The sequence below is a fragment of the Mus caroli genome, chromosome 12 (assembly GCF_900094665.2).
Source record: "Mus caroli chromosome 12, CAROLI_EIJ_v1.1, whole genome shotgun sequence".
Classification (NCBI taxonomy): Eukaryota; Metazoa; Chordata; class Mammalia; order Rodentia; family Muridae; genus Mus; species Mus caroli.
This window is the reverse complement of record NC_034581.1, coordinates 105675795-105696254: the sequence shown is the minus strand read 5'-3', so window position 1 is coordinate 105696254 and position 20460 is coordinate 105675795. Positions and strand designations below refer to the sequence as shown.

General features: G+C 47.3%; 1 protein-coding gene across 7 annotated transcripts in view; it reads right to left on the bottom strand.

Annotated features, from left to right (window-relative positions):
* Nucleotides 1-20460, bottom strand: part of Traf3 (TNF receptor associated factor 3) — a 102994-nt gene that overhangs the window by 26741 nt on the left and 55793 nt on the right. For all 7 annotated transcript variants that reach the window (XM_021179131.2, XM_029484674.1, XM_029484672.1 and 4 more), the window contains 2 exons: nucleotides 3616-3874; nucleotides 2365-2416 (listed from right to left, as the gene is read on the bottom strand). In XM_021179131.2, coding sequence (XP_021034790.1) covers nucleotides 2365-2416; nucleotides 3616-3857 — 294 coding nt within the window. In that variant the 5' untranslated portion in view covers nucleotides 3858-3874. The remainder of the gene's footprint in view (nucleotides 1-2364; nucleotides 2417-3615; nucleotides 3875-20460) is intronic.

Below are 20460 nucleotides of genomic sequence, written 5' to 3'. Positions count from 1 at the left end.
CTGGGGGGGATGGTATGCACCTGTAATCCCTGGGGGGGATGGTATGCACCTGTAATCCCTGGGGGGGATGGTATGCACCTGTAATCCCTGGGGGGATGGTATGCACCTGTAATCCCTGGGGGGATGGTATGCACCTGTAATCCCTGGGGGTGGGAGGGTCTGCAGCTTACTGGCCAGCTAGTCTATCCAATCAGTAAGCCCCAGGGTCAGTGACAGACCCTGTTTCAAACTTAAGATGGAAGCTGGTATTATAGTATTTGCCTTTAAACCCAGCACTCAGAAAGCAAAGGCAGAAGAATGAGTCTGTGAGTTTGAGTTTGAGGACAGCCTGGAATGAGACCGAGATACTTTAAAAGGTACCTTAGCTTGTAGCTTTACCTTCTTTCTCTCAGTCACACTTGTCAATTCATGAGAACAAGGAAGGCACACTGCCATTTAAGAAAAGGCTAAGTGACCTGCTTCTTAGGACAACTGACTGAGGTCTTCAGCAGCTAGTTTGATAAGAAGCAGCTTGAGGGCTGGCTGACTCCCCGCTCCTATCCAGAACAAGTTCCATCAGAGGCCGTTCTTCCTAGAGCCCAGGGGTCAGCCCCTGTGGCCAGCAGCCTGACCTGGGCTGCCCTGACCAGCAAGTCCAGCACTTGAAAATACTTTTGACAGGAAACCCCAGAGCAAGATTCTTAGTGTGGACTTTAATAGCTTACACTTAAAAATTGTTAGGTTCATTAATCAAAATATTGGAACCACACGCATTTTTATTGATATTTAGGTCCTTGAGAATGAGCTGTTTCAAGCTACAAATGTACCTGGAAGGGCTTAGCAGTCTGTGAGTGGCCATGTGCCAGAGAAAAGGGGAGGGATCAGGTTCTTCTGGAAAAAGGTAGGGGAGGCCTCAGTGGTCCCCACTCTAAGCTTGCCAATGCTGACAGCCATGTGGGCACACAGCAGCTGATCTCATTCATTGCTTATGCACTTCAAGACACTGGTAAGGGGGAGCAAGAACACATTTAAACAGCCTCCCACTGGCATGTCTGAGGTAAAAGCTAGTGTCTCCAAGTTGAGTATAAGCTGTATGAGACAGAAAACTACAAGATGGCAGCGATTCAACCACAGACCCCACTGCCACAACAGGCACCTTAGCACTTCTCACAGCTCCAGACAGACTCCGTACAGGACTTCCCATGGCATGAACAGGTCAGACTGAGACTGCTAAGGGCAAAGCAAGCAGGGCTAGAGGACAGTAGAGGCCAGTGCGCCTTGCAGGAGGCACAGCTGAAGGCTGTGTTGGGCTCCTCCTCCACACCCAGTCTGCCCGGGTGCTCACACAGCACATGCTGGGCCATGGAGCCTGCTGCACCACTGGCAAAACTACAAGGGAGTGTTCTGGAACATGCTGCAATCCTAGGAGCTGAAGTGGGGGGCTGCCGTGAGCTTCAGGCCAGCCTGGGCAACATAGGAAAATCTAATCTCAAAAATCAAAACAAAGGGGGAAAACCAAGGGACTTGCTATGTGTGGAGGCAGAGGCAGAGATCTCTGGGATTTCAAGGCCAGCCAGAGCTGCACAGGAAAACTCTATCTCAAGCAAACCAACCAACCCCGAGGGACTGGAGATGTACATCAGTTAGTGGTGTGCTTATCTAGCACACCGAAGCCCTGAGAAAGACCCTCAGCACTGCAGAAACCAGATGTGGGAGTGCACACCTGTGATCCTGGGCATTGGGAGATGGAGAAGGACCGACCTCCGCTACTGAGTGAGTTCAAGGCTAGCCTGACCTAGACTCCCACCCTCACCTCCCCACGGAAGTAATAAGTGTTTCTGAGAAAAGGTCTCAATTATATAGCCCTGGCCGTCCTGGATCTTGCTATGAGGACCAGGCTGGCCTCCAATTCCCAGAGATCCACCTGCCTCTGCCTCCTGAGAACTGGGATTAAAGGTGTGCAACACCATACCCAGTTTAATTTTTAAAAGTAAAACAAAACTGAACTTCAATGCATTGTACAAAAGCTATGGGAAACCAAGGTGGCTCGGAGGGTAAAGCATTTTCTGTGCAAACCTGGCAACCTGAGTTTGCTCCCTAGAGCCCACTTAAGGGGAGAAGGACAGAACTCCTCAGGGTTGTACTCTGATTTCCGTGTGAACACTACGCACGCGTGCACATCCTCCCAATGATAAATCAAGTAGAAAATTAAACTGATTTCCACAGCATCAAACGTAAGCTATGTGAAATGTGTCAGCCATCTCAAAAGCCCAGAAGGGTGGTACACCCCTGCACTCAGAGGCTGGGGCAAGAAGGTCCATTCTGTTTGGGGATCCCGACTATAGAGCAAGCCTCTGTCTGAAGGAAGGAAATGGATAAGCATACCTTGTCTTTGATGATGCTTTCTTGGCACGCTGTGCATTTTGGACTGGAGGAGCTGAAGGAAGCAGAATAAGTATGTTAGAGCAGGAGTCAGCCCCTCCCCCAGGCTCACAGCACAGAGTGCTTTCCTTTGTAGTCAGGCCTGCTCGAGCTTGCAGCAACAGGCAGGGCTCCAGGATGCTGTTGAAAACTGAGTTTAAATAGTAATCCACAGGAGAAAAAGCACTGAACTTTAAAACATGCTACTACGTTCAGTAGCTCAGTCCCATTGGGAAGACTTAATGACTACGAGTTAATGACCATGAGAGTGACATGTTGGTGCCACAGTGGTTCTTGGAGGGGAGCCTCTGGAAGGTGCACCCACAAATACTGAAGTCCTTCTGATGCTCTGATCTTGGGCGATCTACAAACTCACCTGCACAGGGGAGCTGCATCTATCCTCCAGGAAACCCCACTACAGGCCTCTCCTGAGCCCAAGTGGTTTCCAGGTCCTCTTCCAGGCAAGTTGGGTGCTGAACCTATTGTGTCATCGGCAATTTCAACCTGGGTCCTTTTACCCTCAGCAAAACCAAGTGGGCTGTGTGGGACACGTGAATGGATGTGCTGAGGGTGTGGGACACACAGGAGCCTGGCTACTGGGCTCGGCCTCGGTCTCAGGCACCCAGGTGTGAGTGACCAGATGAGAAAAACTCTGTGGCCTTCTGAAGCTAATGTGTCCTGGGGGCACTGACGGCACAGTGTGTCTTGCAGTGGCCTGAGTGTCAAGCACAGTGCCTGGCAAATATAAATATGCTCTTCCCTGGCTGACTCAACTGCTGTCCTCCAAATCCCAACTTGCCCTTGTGACTTTATCATAGCAACTACTAGATTCATGAGCTTCTAGGGTCTTGGTACCCCAGATCTCTGTGGACCCCCAGGCAAGCATGCAGCCCAGCCACCTGCTCTGTTCTGCATGTGACCCTGACCTTCCTGTCTCCTGGCCCAGGGCACCCTTCCATTTTAAGGACTTAGGATCATTTGACATGAACACCATAAAGCATATGCTTCTTGCACAGAGTCCAGCCAGGCAGATGGGAGGCACTGAAGCTTTGTGGACGGAGAGGCCTGGGCAAGTGGGATGTGAGCAGGCAGGGCAAGGTACGGAGGTCTCAGGCACTCAAGCATAAGCTGTGCCTGAATTGCTCTAAAGGCCCCCCACGCTGGAGGTCTTGGAAGAAGCAGGTGATCGGGGGTTGCGCCCTGGCAGGCACCCACCTCAGCAGGGCGGCCATGCAGCTCTCGCAGAACCGGTGGCCACACTCCGTCTGCTTCGGGCTGCACAGCACCAGGCGGCACTTCTCGCATTTGTACTTGTCTTCCACCGCCTTCACAAACTTCTCCTTGTAGCCTCCTTGCTCCGGCACGAGCACGGACCCTGCGCCGCGATCAGGCTGCAGCTTTAGGGGTGGGTTAGGCTGCAGTGTGCCAGCAGCATCCATCTTTTTGCTTGACTCCATCTTAGGAAAGTGAAATTCTGCCCGGAGAAAGGTAATGAGAACTGTCAGTCAACCCCTGAACCCTTGAAAAGGCCCAACATACATGGCTGAGAGAAGCACCCGTGCCGAGGTCTGTACTTTTGGTGTTTAAATGGGGCACCAGGACCCTTCCCAGCCTTAGTCTGCCATGGAATAAGAAACATGACCAAGTGACCACCTTCTTTTTACTTTAACCAGATCCTACCGTTAACACTGCCATTCAGAATATTCCTGAAAAATATACTTAGTGAATTGTGTTGCAAGGTTCTTTAAAATACACAGAATATTTTTCTTTCTTTTATTTTTTTAAAATTTTATTCTTTTTATTTATATGAGTACACTGTAGCTATCTTCAGACATACCAGAAGAGGGTATCAGATCCTACTACAGATGGTTGTGAGCCACCATGTGGGTGCTGGGAACTGAACTCAGGACCTCTGGAAGAGCAGTCAGTGCTCTTAACCACTGAGCCAACTCTCCAGCCCCAGAATATCTTTCTGTGCCAGAACTTCATTGCAACGATTTGGCCAAAGCAGTAGCTATTGTTGTTAAGATTTATTTTGTTTTTAATTGTGTGTGTGTGTGTGTGTGTGTGTGTGATCTACATGTGGAGACACACTTTAATGTAGACACCCTTGGAAGCAAAAGGCAACAGATCCTCTAGAGCTGGTGTCAAACTTGGGTCCTCTGCAAGAACTGTAGGCTCTTAACCACTGAGCCATCTCTTCAGCCCTAGCAGCAGCCATGTTTGGTCAGCTTTATCTTCTGGTTAGCTCCCTGACCATAACTCCCAGCATACTGTTATAGACCGACTTAGGCCTGTGTCTAGAACACCATCTCTTGTCCTAGCAGTAGCACTTACAGCAGATGAGGTATAACCAGACCAGCAGTCATGTCTGAGTGTACCCGCAAGATGAAAGGCCATTGTTTTTGCCCTCAGTTTACCAAGCCTGGAGTGCCCTGAGTCAGCCCACATACAACAGAGCCATGGTATTGTCACATGGAGCCCGTGGGGGAACACAGGCTTCGTAGGGCTGAGGGACAGGCAGGAATAAAGATCAGGCCTGTTAGAGGGACATGGAACTGGATGGGTATCCTGAGCCCCTGGGCAGGTTCACTTCCCACACCTGGCTACCAGTTTCTCTGCCTTCCACCTGCAAGACCCATGATGAGCAATGAGAGCACTCCCCAGATGAGACGTAAGGATCCCAGACCAGGCAGTTCCATCAGCTGAGTCTTGAAGGCAAGTAAGCAAAAATAATCAACAACATAAAGCAGCTGACTAGGTTCCTAAGGAAAAACTGACTTTAAGGAAAATTATAGCTAGCATCAATACCTATTAACCCTAAATAATTGCTGACAGCACAGATGGAGTGAGCTCAGATGGCAGCAGAAAGGCTGGTTTCTCTTTCCTTACTTTCTGGATATCCTACCATCAGTGTTAAGTTTTTAAAAAAGATTTATGTATGAATGTATGTATGTATGTATGTATGTATGTATATGAGTACACTCCAGACACACCAGAAGAGGGCATTGGATCCCATTACAGATGGTTGTGAGCCACCATGTGCTGGGAATTGAACTCAGGACCTCTGGAAGAGCAGTCAGTGCTCTTAACCACTGAGCCTTCTCTCCAGCCCCCACTGTTAAGTTTTAAAGCAAGGAATTTTGAATGATAGACAGTTGAGATCTCAGAAACATTTTTGCTGGATTGGCCACACTCCTCCTCTGTGAGAGACCTCTCTGGGTGGCTCTAGCACACGGGCACTGATATACTTTTTGTCTCAGCTCAGCTTGCACAGCCCCACCCACCCAGTTTCTGGTGCACCTCAGCAGGTCCGAGAAAGACACCTGTGGTGGCCTTGAAGATACAGAGTTTCCTCTCCTGCCTTGACACTCGCAACCCTTTTCCTCCCCCATGCCGTGGATCTGCTAACTAGACAGGCTCTGTCAAAAGTTACCAGCTCTCTTCAAAAATACACTGGAGCCTTGCCCAATTTATTTTTCCTACTTAAAAAAATGTCGGGATGGCCTAGTCAGTCATCAATGGGAGGAGAGGCCCTTGGTCCTGTGCAGGCTCTATGCCCCAGTAGAGAAGACTACCAGGGCCAGGAAGCAGGAGTGGGTGGGTTGGTGAGCAGGGGGAGAGGAGGAAGGGATAGGGGGCTTTTATGTAAATAAAACATCTAATTAAAAAATGTCTGGGTTTGACTGGACACGAATATAGTTCAGTTGGTAGAAAGTTGGCCTGGACTTGGTCCCTAGCATCAAATAAAATGGGTCATGGTGACACCTGTACTCCTAGCACTCAGAAGGCAAAGGCTGGAGGTCAGTAGTGCAAGGTCAGCCTCATAGACATAGTGAGTTTGGGGCCCATGAAAACCATCTCAAAAACAAACAAAAAAACCATAAAAATAAAACCCTCCAAACCCAAATAGGCCAGATCCTGTCAGCTCACAGTATCTGAGGCACCCACCTCCAGGGTCCCCCTTACTTCTCTCGCCAGTATAGGCCTCAGAGCTATGAACTAGGGCCAAGCACCCCACAGAGCAGAGGCAGAGCAGATACAAGGACTCAGGGGACGGACGGCTGGGGCAGAGGCGAGTCTTCCTCTTCCCAGAGCCCTGCTCACGTACTGCTTTCTGCTGTTCTTTCTGAGGTACAAGGAGCAAATGTTTCATGGCCAGGGCTATACAAAAATGGCTGTCAGCAGCAGAGCAATTAGTGAGCTGATGGTCTAGCTGCACCTGAGTGAGCTTTGATAAAAAGAGAGTGCTGCTGTGGTAACCTGAAGAAGCCTTGTGCGAAATCTTTGGACGTGTAAGTCGGTTTTCAGGACGACTTCAAGGGACCAGTGACGGCTTGCAGTCTGCCTTTGAGGAACTTGTTCACAGGAATGATGGCTTACGTGTGGAAACGTTCTACACGGAAGGTCTGCAGGGATCACTGGCTGCCCGCCGCCGCCAACCATTCTATGTCCCTAGGGACACTCCAGTATCTCTAACAGCCAACTCCACAATGTCCCCTCCTTCCTCTGAAGGAGCTCCAAGCAATCCTCTGTGTGCCTGTTCCCACTGATAACAGCAGACGTGGAGAGGGGTGGGATTTGGATCTCTTCGGTTGGCTGGTAACCCCCACGTGGAAAGAGCAGGGCCTAACAGGCTCAGTGTGGACTTACTGAGTTAATAAAGGCAAGGCATGGGCCGCTCACCTCAAACATTTTCTGTGACAAACTGACTTCAGGAACAGAAGACTTTAATAACTGATCTAATTTTGTGCAATGTGAGGACCATCAAAGATTTCAACTCCTCATAGCTTTGGTCTGATGCTCTGCTCTATAGTGCTGAGGAAGCTATGTCGAGTAAGGGTCTTAGGAAGGAGATAAGGGTAACTGAGTCTCAGTTTCTAAGTGTCTTAGCTACTTAGTTATTGCTATGAAAAGACCACAGCCAACTTCTTTCATAAAAGAAAGCATTTTATTAGGGCATGCTTACAAGTTCAGAGGTTTAGTCCATTACCCTCATGGCAGGAAGCATGGTAGCACTCACGCAGACATAGTACTGGAGGGGTAGCTGAGTTCTAAATCTGGATCCAAGGCAGCAGAAAGAGTCAATGGTTCTGTCTTGGACATTTGAACTCTAAAGGACACTCCCAGTGAGTGATATACTTTCTCCAACAAGGCCACACCCACTCCAACAAGGCCACACCTCCTAGTGCCACTCCCTAAGCATTAAAATATATGAGTTGGGACTGAAGAGATGGCTCAGCCGTTAAGAGCACTGACTGCTCTTCCGAAGGTCCTGAGTTCAAATCGCAGCAACCACATGGTGGCTCACAACTATCCATAATGAGATCTGACGCCCTCTTCTGGTGTGTCTGAAGACAGCTACAGTGTACTTACATATAATACTCTTTAGGCTGGAGCGAGCAGAGGTCCTGAGTTCTATTCTCAGCAACCACATGATGGCTCACAACCATTTATACAGCTACAGTGTACTCATATACATAAATAAATAAATCTTAAAAAATATGTGTAATGAATTGTCCTTACTATAAATGTGACAGTGAATTAATCTGGTGGCTGTATTTATTTACTTTATGCTAATCCCCAATAACGTCACAAATCAAGATTTACTTAAGACTGCACCTCAATAGCTGAGCAGTTAAATGATGTATCTTTTTTTTGGTTTTTTTTTTTTTTTGGTTTTTCGATACAGGGTTTCTCTGTGTAGCCCTGGCTGTCCTGGAACTCACTTTGTAGACCAGGCTGGCCGCGAACTCAGAAATCCACCTGCCTCTGCCTCCCAAGTGCTGGGATTAAAGGCGTGCGCCACCACCGCCCCCGCTTAAATGATGTATCTTAAACGTCTATGGTAATCTGGCTACTTTCCAGCCCCATCCCATGATACTTGCATATTATCATTGATCAGGCTCTTCAGACCTTCTCCATCACTCCAATTCCTCCACTCTTCCCATGGTTGTGACCCTCCTTCTTTCCTTCCTCTCCCTGGTGGATGTCCACCCTATTCTCATTTCTGCCCAGCTATTTATTGGGTGATTGGTATTTATTGACAAGGCAGAGAATAATGGTAAGAACTATTTACACAAACTTGAGACAAGAGGTTCTTGGTGTAAGCATCACAATGCCATGTCTGGACTGAGACAAGATATGAGGACAGAGAAATCTGAATTTGAATAACCCCAGGGTAAACTTTACACAGCCTACAAAACATTATGCCTACATATGAGTCTATGGGGACCATCCTAGTCAAACCATCACATCCACTCCCTGGCCCCCATAGGCTTGAAGCTGTATCATAAGGCAGAAATGCATTCAGTACAACTTCAAATAGTCATCAGTATCAACCCTGTTTAAAAGTCCAAAATCTCTCCTGAGACTCATGGCAATTTCTTAACTGTAATCCTCATACAATCAAAATCAAAAGCAGACCACATACTTACAACATATAGCAGCGTAGGCTATATCCTATCATTCCAAAAGGGGGAAAAGGAACACCGTGAGGAAAGAGTAGACTAAAGCAAGACCAAACACCAGCTGGAAAAGCTCCACACTCTGTATCTCCCTCCATGTCCCATGTCCAAGTGTTCAAATCTCCAACTCGGCTCAGGTTTGTTGACTGAAACGCACTTCTCTCTCCTGAGCTGACTCCATACCCAGTCTGCAGCTTTCCTTGGTAAGTATTCCATGAGTCTGGCATCTCTAACATCTTGGGGTCCCCAAGGCAATCCAGGCTTCACCTTCACAGCTTCACACAATGGCCTCTCTAGACCTCCACGCAGGGACACCCCTGACACAGACCTGGCCTGGACAACTTTCCTTAGTTGTGGAGGGAGATTCCATAACCCATTTCTTGTATTTTTGACTCTAAAGCCAGAACCACATGACCGAAGCTGTCATGTTCTATTGTTTGCTTGAGCTCGAGCATGGCTCCTTGTTCAAATACATTTTCACCAGCTTTCTGTTTTTGACAACTTCCTTTACTGCCCAAGCTCAGCTGTCTTGGAACTAAATCTATAGAGCAGGTCGGCCTTCAGCTCAGAGACCCACCTATCCCAGCTCCCGTCAGTGCTGGGATTAAAGGCCACCACTCACTTTCCTTTCCTTCTGTCTCCACGAACAGTGGACTTGACGCCACACGTCCTGGTGCTTCTTGTCTCCTCACACTGTACAGTTTGTATTTTTTCCTCACTCAGCTGCCTCCTCTTCATTATAAATCTGCATAAGCACGCCCACGATTAACCAAGCAACACAGTCAATACTAGGCCGTCTGGAAATTTCCTCTGCCAAAGCTGTTAATCCGTAATTCTTTAATTTAGCCTCAGACAGATTTGGGGTGGGTGTGGGGAGAACCGGCCAGATAGTGTCAAAATATTACAAGAAAGCTCTCTCGGCTACATACTAATATTCTTTTTCTTTGAAACCTCTTGAGCCAGGCCATCATAATCTAATTAGTCTCAGCACCACTGTCTCCCATGCTCCTAACAGTATAGTCCATCAAACCCCACTTAAAACATCCAAATGCTTTCCTAATCCAAAGACCCAAAGTCCACATTCTGCCAAGGAGAAACCACATGGTCTGGCCTGTCACAGATATACCCCACTCCTGGTTCAAGGTCTGTTTTAGTTAGGGTTTCTACTGCTCCGAAGAGACTCCATGGCTATAGCAAATAAGCATTTGACTGAAGCTGGCTTACAGGTTCAGGGGCTTAGTCCTAAGGTGGGAGCATGGCAGGACACTAGCAGACACGGGGCTGGAGAGGTAGCTGAGAGTTCTACATTTGGTTCCAAAGACATCAGAAAGAGATCAAACCACTGAGCCTGGCTAGGGCATTTAAAAACTAAAGTTCACCCTTAATGACACACTTCTTCCAAGGCCACACCCATTAAAACAAGGTCACACCTCCTAATGGCATCCCTAAAGCATTAAAATGTATGAGTCTATGGGGGCCATTTGACCAAGCAAATGATGAATAATCTTTCTCTTTCTATATATGGCATGTTGTGCTCTACATAAACAAGTAAAGATTACAATTGCAGGTCTTTGTTTTTGTAAAATGCCAAAGAAAAGCAAACAGATTTAAAAAAAGAAAAAGAAAAAGCTAAACCAGGCATATTAGCGGAAGCCTTGCAGCAATTTGCTACAAAAGGCACAGAATACCAGGAGCACGCAGGTCTGTCAGGATTCACTTCATCCCCTCAAGACCCACAGAGCCACCTTTAGGCTTCTGACAGGGACCAGCGTTGCAGAAGCCAGGGGGAGAATGTGAACAGTGCTGTAGGATATGTGATCACATTATAAACCCCCAAATTGTGCCATTTCCTGAAAAAACCTGTTTCTAGTTGTGGTGCAGCTCACTCTAGCACACACCTTTAATCCAAGAGCTTTCTGTCTGTTGTAAACAGGATTAAATAAAGTCAACCACAGGATGAGAGGCAGAGCAAGCACCTAGTTGACAGGAAGTGAACATAGGAAAAGAACCAGAGAAGTTAGGAGGAAGTCAGGAAAACTGATAGACACACAGGAAGGAGCAGGGAGGGACAGTTGGTTTGAGGGTTTAGTGAAGGCCTGGAGAAGGGCAGGGGGCTTTTCCTTTTGGGATGTCAGCTGAGGAGGAAGGTCAGCTGCGTACTTCTCTGCCTTTCTAAGGCAGCAGACTTTCACCCCAGCATCTGGTTCCAGAGTCTTTACTGGCAAAACCAAATGTTTGGGATTTAAAAAAACAAAAAACAACAGGACAGCTGGGTAGTGGTGGCGCACGCCTTTAATCCCAGCACTTGGGAGGCAGAGGCAGGCAGATTTCTGAGTTCGAGGTTACCTTGGCTATAGAGTGAGTTCCAGGACAGCCAGGGCTACACAGAGAAACCCTGTCTTGAAAAAACAAAAACAAAAAACCAACAGGACAGGTCCTGCTGGGGTATGGGACGTCTCAGTGGAAATGTAAGAGCATTCTGGAATTAGAGAATGGTGGTAGCTATACCATTTAAAAGTAGACTAAAGCCACTGGGCTTTAATAAAGGGAGTGAATTCCCATCTTAATGTAAAATCTAGATGTAAACTAATACAAAAATAATTAACTCAAAATAATATAATTTAAATTTGATTAGCTTGTGATACTGAATACACAGTAGATATAGCAGGTCACATTCACCCTTAATGCTAAAGGCATACAGTGCTGTGAGCTGTGGACAAGCAAGGGGCCTAAGATTCCCATTTTATTATGACAGTCCAGACCCTTAGAAAACAATTAAGATAATTCCAGATTCTCTGACTGCTACTACCCAGCACAGACAATTCCTTCTCATGCTTAGAGCAATGTGTGCGGCAACACAGTCAGTGCAGAAGCAAGCAGCTGTGTCTCCCTCCATAAACTGTGTCTAATATCTGAATTAAGCCATAGTTTTCATTGGCTTCCAACAATGTATCCTGAAGAATTTTCTTATCAGCACGTGAAAACTTGAATTATTATTATCTACCAGTCTATGCTACTTTTCATTGAAGTATCTTTCACTCCTGCTATCCTCTGAGTCTTAGCACATGGCTTAGCACACTAACAATTAGATTACTTTTACTTATAAATAGTGTGAACAGTTTCTCCGCAGGGACACAGATTACACGAAGGTCATATGCCACAGGAGCCACAGGGTTGCTTTTAATTTTCTAACATTCACCCCCCCCACCCCCCACCAAGACACGGTGTCTCCGTGTGGCCCTGGCTGGGCTCAGAGCTCCGACTGCTTCTGCCTACCGAGTGCTGGGATTAAAGGTGTGTGCCAACCCCAACCCTCTTCAGCTTCATTTTCTAAAACAAACACACGCATGCACACACACACACACACACGCACACACACATGCATGCACAGTATAGTAACTGTGTTTCTAGGCAATATATTTAAGCTGTATTTAAAGACCATGCTTTCTAGCCCAACTAGGGGAGTGTGTTTCCCACAGAACACTTAGCACCTGCTGCATGCTACACTCTCAGAGGCTGGATGTCAACCTAATAATCCTATTCAGAACATTAATTCCTGAACTGTCCCACTTTCCAGATCACAAGGAAAGATAATATTCTGTTTACTCTGCATCAGAAAGCTTCCTGCAAGTTGCTGTGCTCACAGTGGCAATGTTTAAAAGCGCACTACAGTGACCTGACCACACACTAGGGAAGCTTCCTCCTAAGGAGGGGGGCATGGGATGCAGCGCGGTGCTGGAGTGCGTGGCACAGCCCAGCACTGATCCGCCGTGATTTGTAATGCAAAAATTAATATGATAATTTTTAAATTCATGTGGAAATATAAGAGGTCTAGAGTACATAAATCTTGGAAAAGAACAAGACTCACTTTCTGGTTTAAACTTTTAATGTTCAGCTCAGCAATCAGGCTCCCATATCAGCATAGACCTGAAGAGCCAGGAAGGTGGTCACTGGCCCATTCATAGCTGCTTACAGACCTGTCTCCACCTTTCTTCTCAAGTGGTCAGCCGGCCTGAGGACGGTGCTTTGGGGAGGGTAAGTGGTGGGTAGGTTCTAAGCCCATGTGCAGAACTCTCTTCGGTCAGAGCCTGTGTGCTACTGCATCCTTGAACTCTCTCCAAATGGAAACAGCACCTGAACTTTCTGTTTAAGATTATTACTTGCACTCATATTTAAAAACTTCTGTTTGCTTTATGTGTATGGATGTTTTGACCACATGTATGTCTAGTCTAGGCGTGCCTGGAGCCCAGCAAGCCAGAAGAAAGTGCTAGCTCCTCTGACGCTGTAATTCTAAACAGCTGTGAGCTATCGTACAGGCGCTGGGAACCAAACCAGGGTCTCTGCGGGAGCAGCCACCTCTGCAGCCCCTTGTTTGTGTTACTGAGACAGACTCACTGTCCAAGCCTCAGACTTAGCGTGCAGCTGAAGATGACCTCCCCCCTGAACCCCTCAAATGCTGGATTCGAGCTGTGAGCCACCATCTCCAGCTCATGCTTCTCTTCCTGTCAATCCCCTGCCATGTCTCTAGTGTTACTCACATTTCATGTTTACTGTGGGATACACTTCATCTTCTGGTGTGGTAATGGTTACTTATCATGCACAGTGGTGTTCCAGCCTCTGTATTATGCACAGTCGGCTCTCAACATCCTAACTCAGCTCTTCTGAGGCGCGTGGACAAATGTCTCTAGGGCATACACCATAGATTAAGGGTCCAGGGCCAGCAAGTGCCATCTTCAGGTCAATCTAGGCAGCAGCCTGGTTTTCTAAGACCCTAAAGTCAGAATGACTTTTAGGCTTTAAAATGTAAAGACAAAACAAAGACCACGTGATAAAAACATAGGGAGTCCCCCAAACCTGAGATATTGACACTTTTGGTCTTCATGGAAACAGTGTGGTACTTTTAACCCCGAACTATGTTAGAAGTGCAGAGAAACTGCTGGTGGGCAGGTTGCAGAAATGGCAGGGAGCTACAGCCCTCTGTGTCACTGCTAGGCTAACCATGGGTAAGAAACTGCTTCCTCGCTCACTCTCGACCAAAACAAACACAGAAGCCTTCAGTGACCTCAAATAGGGAAGGTGGTTGGGAATGGACTCAATGGCTGCCTAGCATGTGAGGCTAGCCCAAGCTACATAACACCCTGTCTTTAGAACTATGGGTGGGGTGCTCAGTGGGCTGAAAGATATCTGCCAAAAAAATCTAACAACCTAAGATTGAGCCCTGAGATCTACACGGTGGAAGAACACTCACACCAACACCATATCACACCCTCACCACATGTGTGTGTCCTCAAACTCAGAGATACACCTGCTTCTGCCTCCTGAATGCTAGGACTAGAGATGTGTGCCACCACACCCAGCTATAATTAAAACAAACAAATAAACAGCAACAACAAACAAAATCTCTTTACCTAGCCCTTAATGGCTTGACCAAAAGTAAAAAGAAAGTCTAGGTGGGCAGCTCTCTGCTTTCAAGGCCAGCTGAAGCTACACAGTGAATCCAGGCTAACTGGGATAGAACAACAAACTAACAAAACTGGCAACGGTTTAAGAACACTGGCTGCTCTTCCAGAGGATGTGAGTTCAATGCCCAGCACCCATGTAGCAGCTTACAACCATCTGCAACTCTAGTTCCAGGGGCTCTCATGCTCTCTGTAGAATGCACTCAGCATAGACACACATGCAGACACACATCCACACACAAACATTTCTTTAAAAATAAAACAGTTCAGGCTGGAGGGATGGCTGAGCAGGCAGGACTTTCTCTCATGTCTGACTACCTGAGCTCAGTCCCTGGGACTCGAATGGCAGCAGAAGAGAACTGAAGCCTGCAAGCTGCATTCTGACCCCTGCGCGCGCGTGTGCACACACACACACACACACACACACACACACACACATCAAATTAGAAAAAGAAATCTTACTTAAAACTGAGGAGATGGGACATCTGGGTCTGGCTCCCTCTACACAGCCTGGGCAATACTGCTTACCATGACCAACCTCAGGAAATGGCAAGCCTATGACCCCACGCCACACAGTAAGTTCAGGGTAGAAAAGAGCAGAGGTGCTGGAAGTTACCCACAGAAACTGACCCTGAGAAGACGCTAAACTGAACACAGAGAATCAAAGGACACTGGCATGAGCTATGGAGCACAGGTTCTGGGGACAGCTGATGCAGATGGCAGCCACCGCCCGCCAGACTCCTTTTGATCCTCTGTGGGGACAATACCTACAAGTTCAGCACCCAAACAAAGATTTAGTTCAAAGTCTTCAAACAAAAAACCATTTGTAAAAATTAAGTTCCCATAGTTAAGACAGCCACATTACTTCTAGAATGTTTGTCACAAGGACATCCTCGGGAACCCCCATGTGACACCTGCAGGAGACGCACAATCATCAGAAGAAATGGTAAACTGTGGCTTTGGGTGCTCTCCAAACTGAAGACTGTGGAAACTGTGATCAGATTTCATGACTGGATAGAAATACTTTTTTTTTTTTTTTTTTTTAAAGGCGTGCGCCACCACGCCCGGCTTATTTATTTATTATATGTAAGTACACTGTAGCTGTCTTCAGACACACCAGAAGAGGGCGCCAGATCTCGTTACAGATGGTTGTGAGCCACCATGTGGTTGCTGGGATTTGAACTCCTGACCTTCGGAAGAGCAGTCGGGTGCTCTTACCCACTGAGCCATCTCACCAGCCCCCAATAGAAATACTTTTATTTCACTTATTTTTACATGGCTATACACATAGTGTCCTAAAATTGAGATTTAGTGAAATTCTTTACTTATTTTATTGAAGAAAAATTATGCTGGTTCAGTCAAATGCATTAGAGACAGCATTTGAAGAACATTGAGGGTTTTATTAACCATGTAAGAGCCCAAGCTGAGGAAACAACAGGGAGTCTCCAATGTTCAGAAACTGAACACATAAAAATCTGGGTGACATGGAAGGTCACCCACAGGATGGAACCTGGGGCTATTGCCGACACCTCCCTTTCCACCCTCAAGAAAACCAAGGGGGAGAAGAATGTTTGCTTTTGACACATGACGAGGTAGCTTTTACTGAACAGAAATAATGGCGCCCCAGGCAAGGAGTTACAGTGCCGGGAACTGCAAGGCTAGAACATGGCACTTAGCCACTCACACACACCTGAGGAGGAGTCACAGCCAGCAGTGAGCAGCAGTGAGCATTCCCAGAGCCCTCGTCCTGGCATAGCTAGGTATTCTAGTTCCACACAGGGCTCTGCTGCACTTCATGCAGACTGAGTGTTCTGCTTCCAACCCGCTGTATTTTCAGGTGGGAACTGACTGTATCCGAAGGCCTTATTTAATCCAGCATGCGCTGTGTGTAATCTTCTGAGGACAGAGCTTCTCCAGTTTCTGTCAGCCGCCTTAGATGCCTGGCTTACACATGTGCTGCAGCAGAACGAATGGTGACTTCACACTTCCTCTGCCTTCAGCATTAAGGTCTCTACTCCTGTGACTTGGCTACATTTTAATTTTGAGCTTAGAAACTAAAAACAAAAGTACATCTGCTGACAAAAGAATGTTCCACAAAACTGGAAAGCCTGGGGAAAACCAAAAAGGGAAGCATCGGAGAAACAGAGAAAATGGCTCCTGCCAGCAAGAAAGGACGAAGCGGCACTCATGCCGAGACAGCAGCCTGAGGTCCAGTCCAGCAGGGGACAGTGCCCCACAGTGAGGCAGTGGTGATGGGGAGGGAGGTGGTGGAAGACAGGTGTGCCGGCAGACAGTACAGATGCCTCTTGGAAACCCGCACAGCAGCTCCCTTGGTGATTCCTGATGCCAGATGCTACACCGTGGCAGCAGCCCTGGCCCTACCCTGCAAAGTCTAGGAGAGAGGCCATGCAAGCAAGTGTTTTAGTTTCTCATCAGTGGCTGCTCTGTTATTTTAGCTCTCCATCTGAAGGTTCGGTTGAGTGCAGTGGAGAGGGCAGGCATGGCAGTGGGAAGGTGAGGGAAGCTGTTCGCACAGCACTGCATGCAGTCAGGAGCAGGGAGCGGAGCCCAGCTCCCTCCTCCTTGTACTTGCTCTCCCACCCCAGTGCGGTGCGTACCCCATAGACTTTCCTCCTTTAGCCAGCCCTTCTGGAACCAGCTTCATAAACACATCCAGAGGTACGGTCTCACGGTGCTTCTAAATCAGTCAGCGTAAGATTAGTTTCTTATTAAAAGCCCTCTTCTCTTCAAAAAGAGAATGGGAGACAGACCAACTCGCCCAAACGGACAGGATCAAAGAACTAAATACAGATAAGAGCGTACAACGGGAAGAAACCAGCCCTTGGAACTCTGCATTACTCCTTGAGACATACGACTTAGGATGTTGACTTTTAAGATTGAATTATTTTTACTTTTTATGTATCTGTGCTTTATCTCACCTGCATGTACACTACACACATGCTACTTAGGGAGGTATGAAGATGATGGCACTGGACTCCCCGGAACTGAGGTCACAGGCGACGGTTAACTAACTGCTGGATTAACTAACTGCTGGTGCTGGGAACCAAAGCCAGGTGTTCTGGAAGAGAGCAGTTTCTTAGCTGTTGATCCATCTCTCCAGCACTACAATCTACGAGGTTTAAAGCTCTGCTCAGCCCTCTCAGATGAGATGCAGGCCTATAGTTCTCCTGGCCTACAGCTGGAGTCCTGCCTCTGGACAGAGAGGAAGGAGCAGAGCCCAGGGCCAAGCCACTCTGCAGACGTCCAGCAGCAGGCAGCACCTTCTCAGAGGAAACTGCTGGTCTACCAGAAAGGAAGTGGGCGGAGGGAGGAGTGGGTATGGGGGTGGGTGGGCTGTAACTCCCTTTCCTAAAATGTTAACTTTACAGAAAAATGGATTCAAAGAGCAGAAACATGGCCATATTAAGGAGGTGCTTACAGTGTTTAAGCCAAACTTTAGAATAAAATGCGGCACTCCAGTCAATAGCTTTCATAAACTCCTTCCATTCTCTCTAGTTCCTTCTGATGGGAGCTCTAATCCAAATCCTCTCCTCTGCTCTGAACACTTAGCACTGTCTATCTGGAAAGGGTATGGGTCTTTAAGAAAGCTAACAGCTCTTCTCCACCTGAAACACAGGAAAAATACTAGCTACCTATTTTCTTGGTCACTGTAATGAAGGATTTGAAGCTAAGATTTCTGAAAAGTATTTAACTGTGTCTTGGAATCATGAAGAAGTTTTGTAAAGACACAATACAAATAAAATGAAAAAGAACTTCTTTCTCTAAACGCAGTGAAATGAGTGCATCTAACTGTGCAGCCAGCTGATGGTACTGCAGGGGCTGCTTGTCTGAGTAAGGTTTTCTACTGCTGTGACAAAGCACCACAGCCACAGCGACTTAGAAAAGAAATGGTTTATTTCAGAGGTGAGTCTATGACCATCATGACAGGAAGATGGCAGTGGGCAGGTGTGGTGTTGTAGCCGTAGCCGAGAGCTCACATCTCAATCCACACACAGGAGGTAGAGAGAGGTAGAGAGAGAGGAGCAGAAATGAGAGACAGAGACGGAGACAGGGAGACAGATGGTGAGAGACAGAGAGAGACACAGTGAGAGACAGAGACAGAGACAGGGAGACAGATGGTGAGAGACAGAGAGAGACACAGTGAGAGACAGAGACAGAGAGATGCTGGGGAAGACACGAGTCTTTTGAACCTCAAAGTCCACTCACTCCCAGGGACACACTTCCACCAACAGTTCCCCCAACTGGGGACCAAGCATTCAAATCTATGAGACCATATGCTGGTATTGTTATTTAAAACAACCGCATACTTTTACAGATTAAAACAACTGAGTGGCTGGGCGTGGTGGCGCACGCCTTTAATCCCAGCACTCGGGAGGCAGAGGCAGGCGGATTTCTGAGTTCGAGGCCAGCCTGGTCTACCAAGTGAGTGCCAGGACAGCCAGGGCTACACAGAGAAACCCTGTCTTGAAAAACCAAAAAAAAAAACCCAAAAAAAAAAAACAAAAAACAACTGAGTGAGTATGCTAAGTTTGTTAGGAACCAATTTCAGCATAAGAGAAAAAAAAGATAAATATAAAAATAAAAAAATAATAAAATAAATACTCGTAAAAACCAAGTGAAGACTGGACACATCACAGTCCCCAGGGCCAGAGATGAGTGGCAGCTCCACAGCAGGAACTCAGGTCAGACAGAGAGCCACGCTGGCACGTGTGTGCCACATCAGCAAGCTCCCACACATGAGTGCCCACAGTGGCAAGAGTCCTGGGGCCTCAAGATCTCACTTCCCACAAAGGACACCAGGGTTGCTGAGAAAAACAGGCAGTTGCAGGTGGCAACAAAGAAGTTCAAGATGAGGAGAGAGCACCTACCAAGACCAGAAAGCAAGGAGGACAGGCTCTGCCACAGGCCAGACACTGTGGCTAGCAATCAGGAGGGTCTGCTGGCCACAAGTGGCATCTGACCACTTCTAAGAATACCTAAAAACACAATTCAATTCACAACTGGTTATAACCTGTAGATGGATTTTAATCCAGCAACATGGCTGCTCTGACAAGGGATCCCATCCAAAGCCCTTCCCGTCTATGCGGTGCAGCTTGAATGCAGACATACCCTGGATTGCAGTGTGATGTGACTGGAATACAGACAAGTCCTTAGGACACACCTTTAATTCCTAACAATGAAAGTGAGGTTAGTTTGTAGAAGGAAGCACCCACATTTGAAAGTGACATCTAACTGAGGAACAGACAAATGAGTCAGAGATAGGACATGCCCAACTCACATGGAAACAGCACAGCAAGGAGAGGCGACACGAGAGCAGCAAGAGAGGAAACACGGGTGGTGTGTGTGTGAATAGCGTTTCACAGAGGCAGGGTGCAGAGAGAACAAGCTAGACACAGGCGACCACAGAACAAACCCGAGGATGAGAAGGAGCCAGAAGATTATTAGAACAGGTTGCCAAATTTAGCATTCGGCCAAGCAGAAAAATTCAGGCAGAAGTAGAGAGAAGCCGGACTGAATCAGTCAGCTTGGAAGATTAGATTGTTCAGAAGCTAGAAGCTTCTAGGCCTACGCCTGAGGAGAGTTAGAACACAGAGGGAAACACTCTGGGCTCAGTACGAGCTATGCATCACATCGGTATGGCTCTCACTGCATCCTTTCATCCGAGGAAATAAGAGACACTTACACTTCCAATAACCCAAGTCAAGGCAGAACCATATGGCTGAGAACTTACAGAAATAATGTATTTATCCTGTTTCAATTTGAACTGTCCCTTAGAATAAGCCAATACCTAATGAAGGATATACTGACACAATAATACAGAAACATTTCAGTTGCTCAAGGAAGAATATAGGACAAAGTTAGGACAGTGATGCTCTGCCAGCTCTAGGGACTGAGCACTGAGCAGGAGCAGTCCCTGTGCCTGCTGACACAGGCACACACCCGCACTGAGTGACTACAAGGAGGGCTAATAAAGCCAGGAAGCCAGTCTTCACATATACCCACCAGTCACACGTTCAAGGCCAATGGCCACAGCCAGGTAGGGGAAGCTCTGGGCACAGACCAGTCTAGACTTTACAGCATACAATATCCAAGGGAACTGGGGGGGGGGGGGG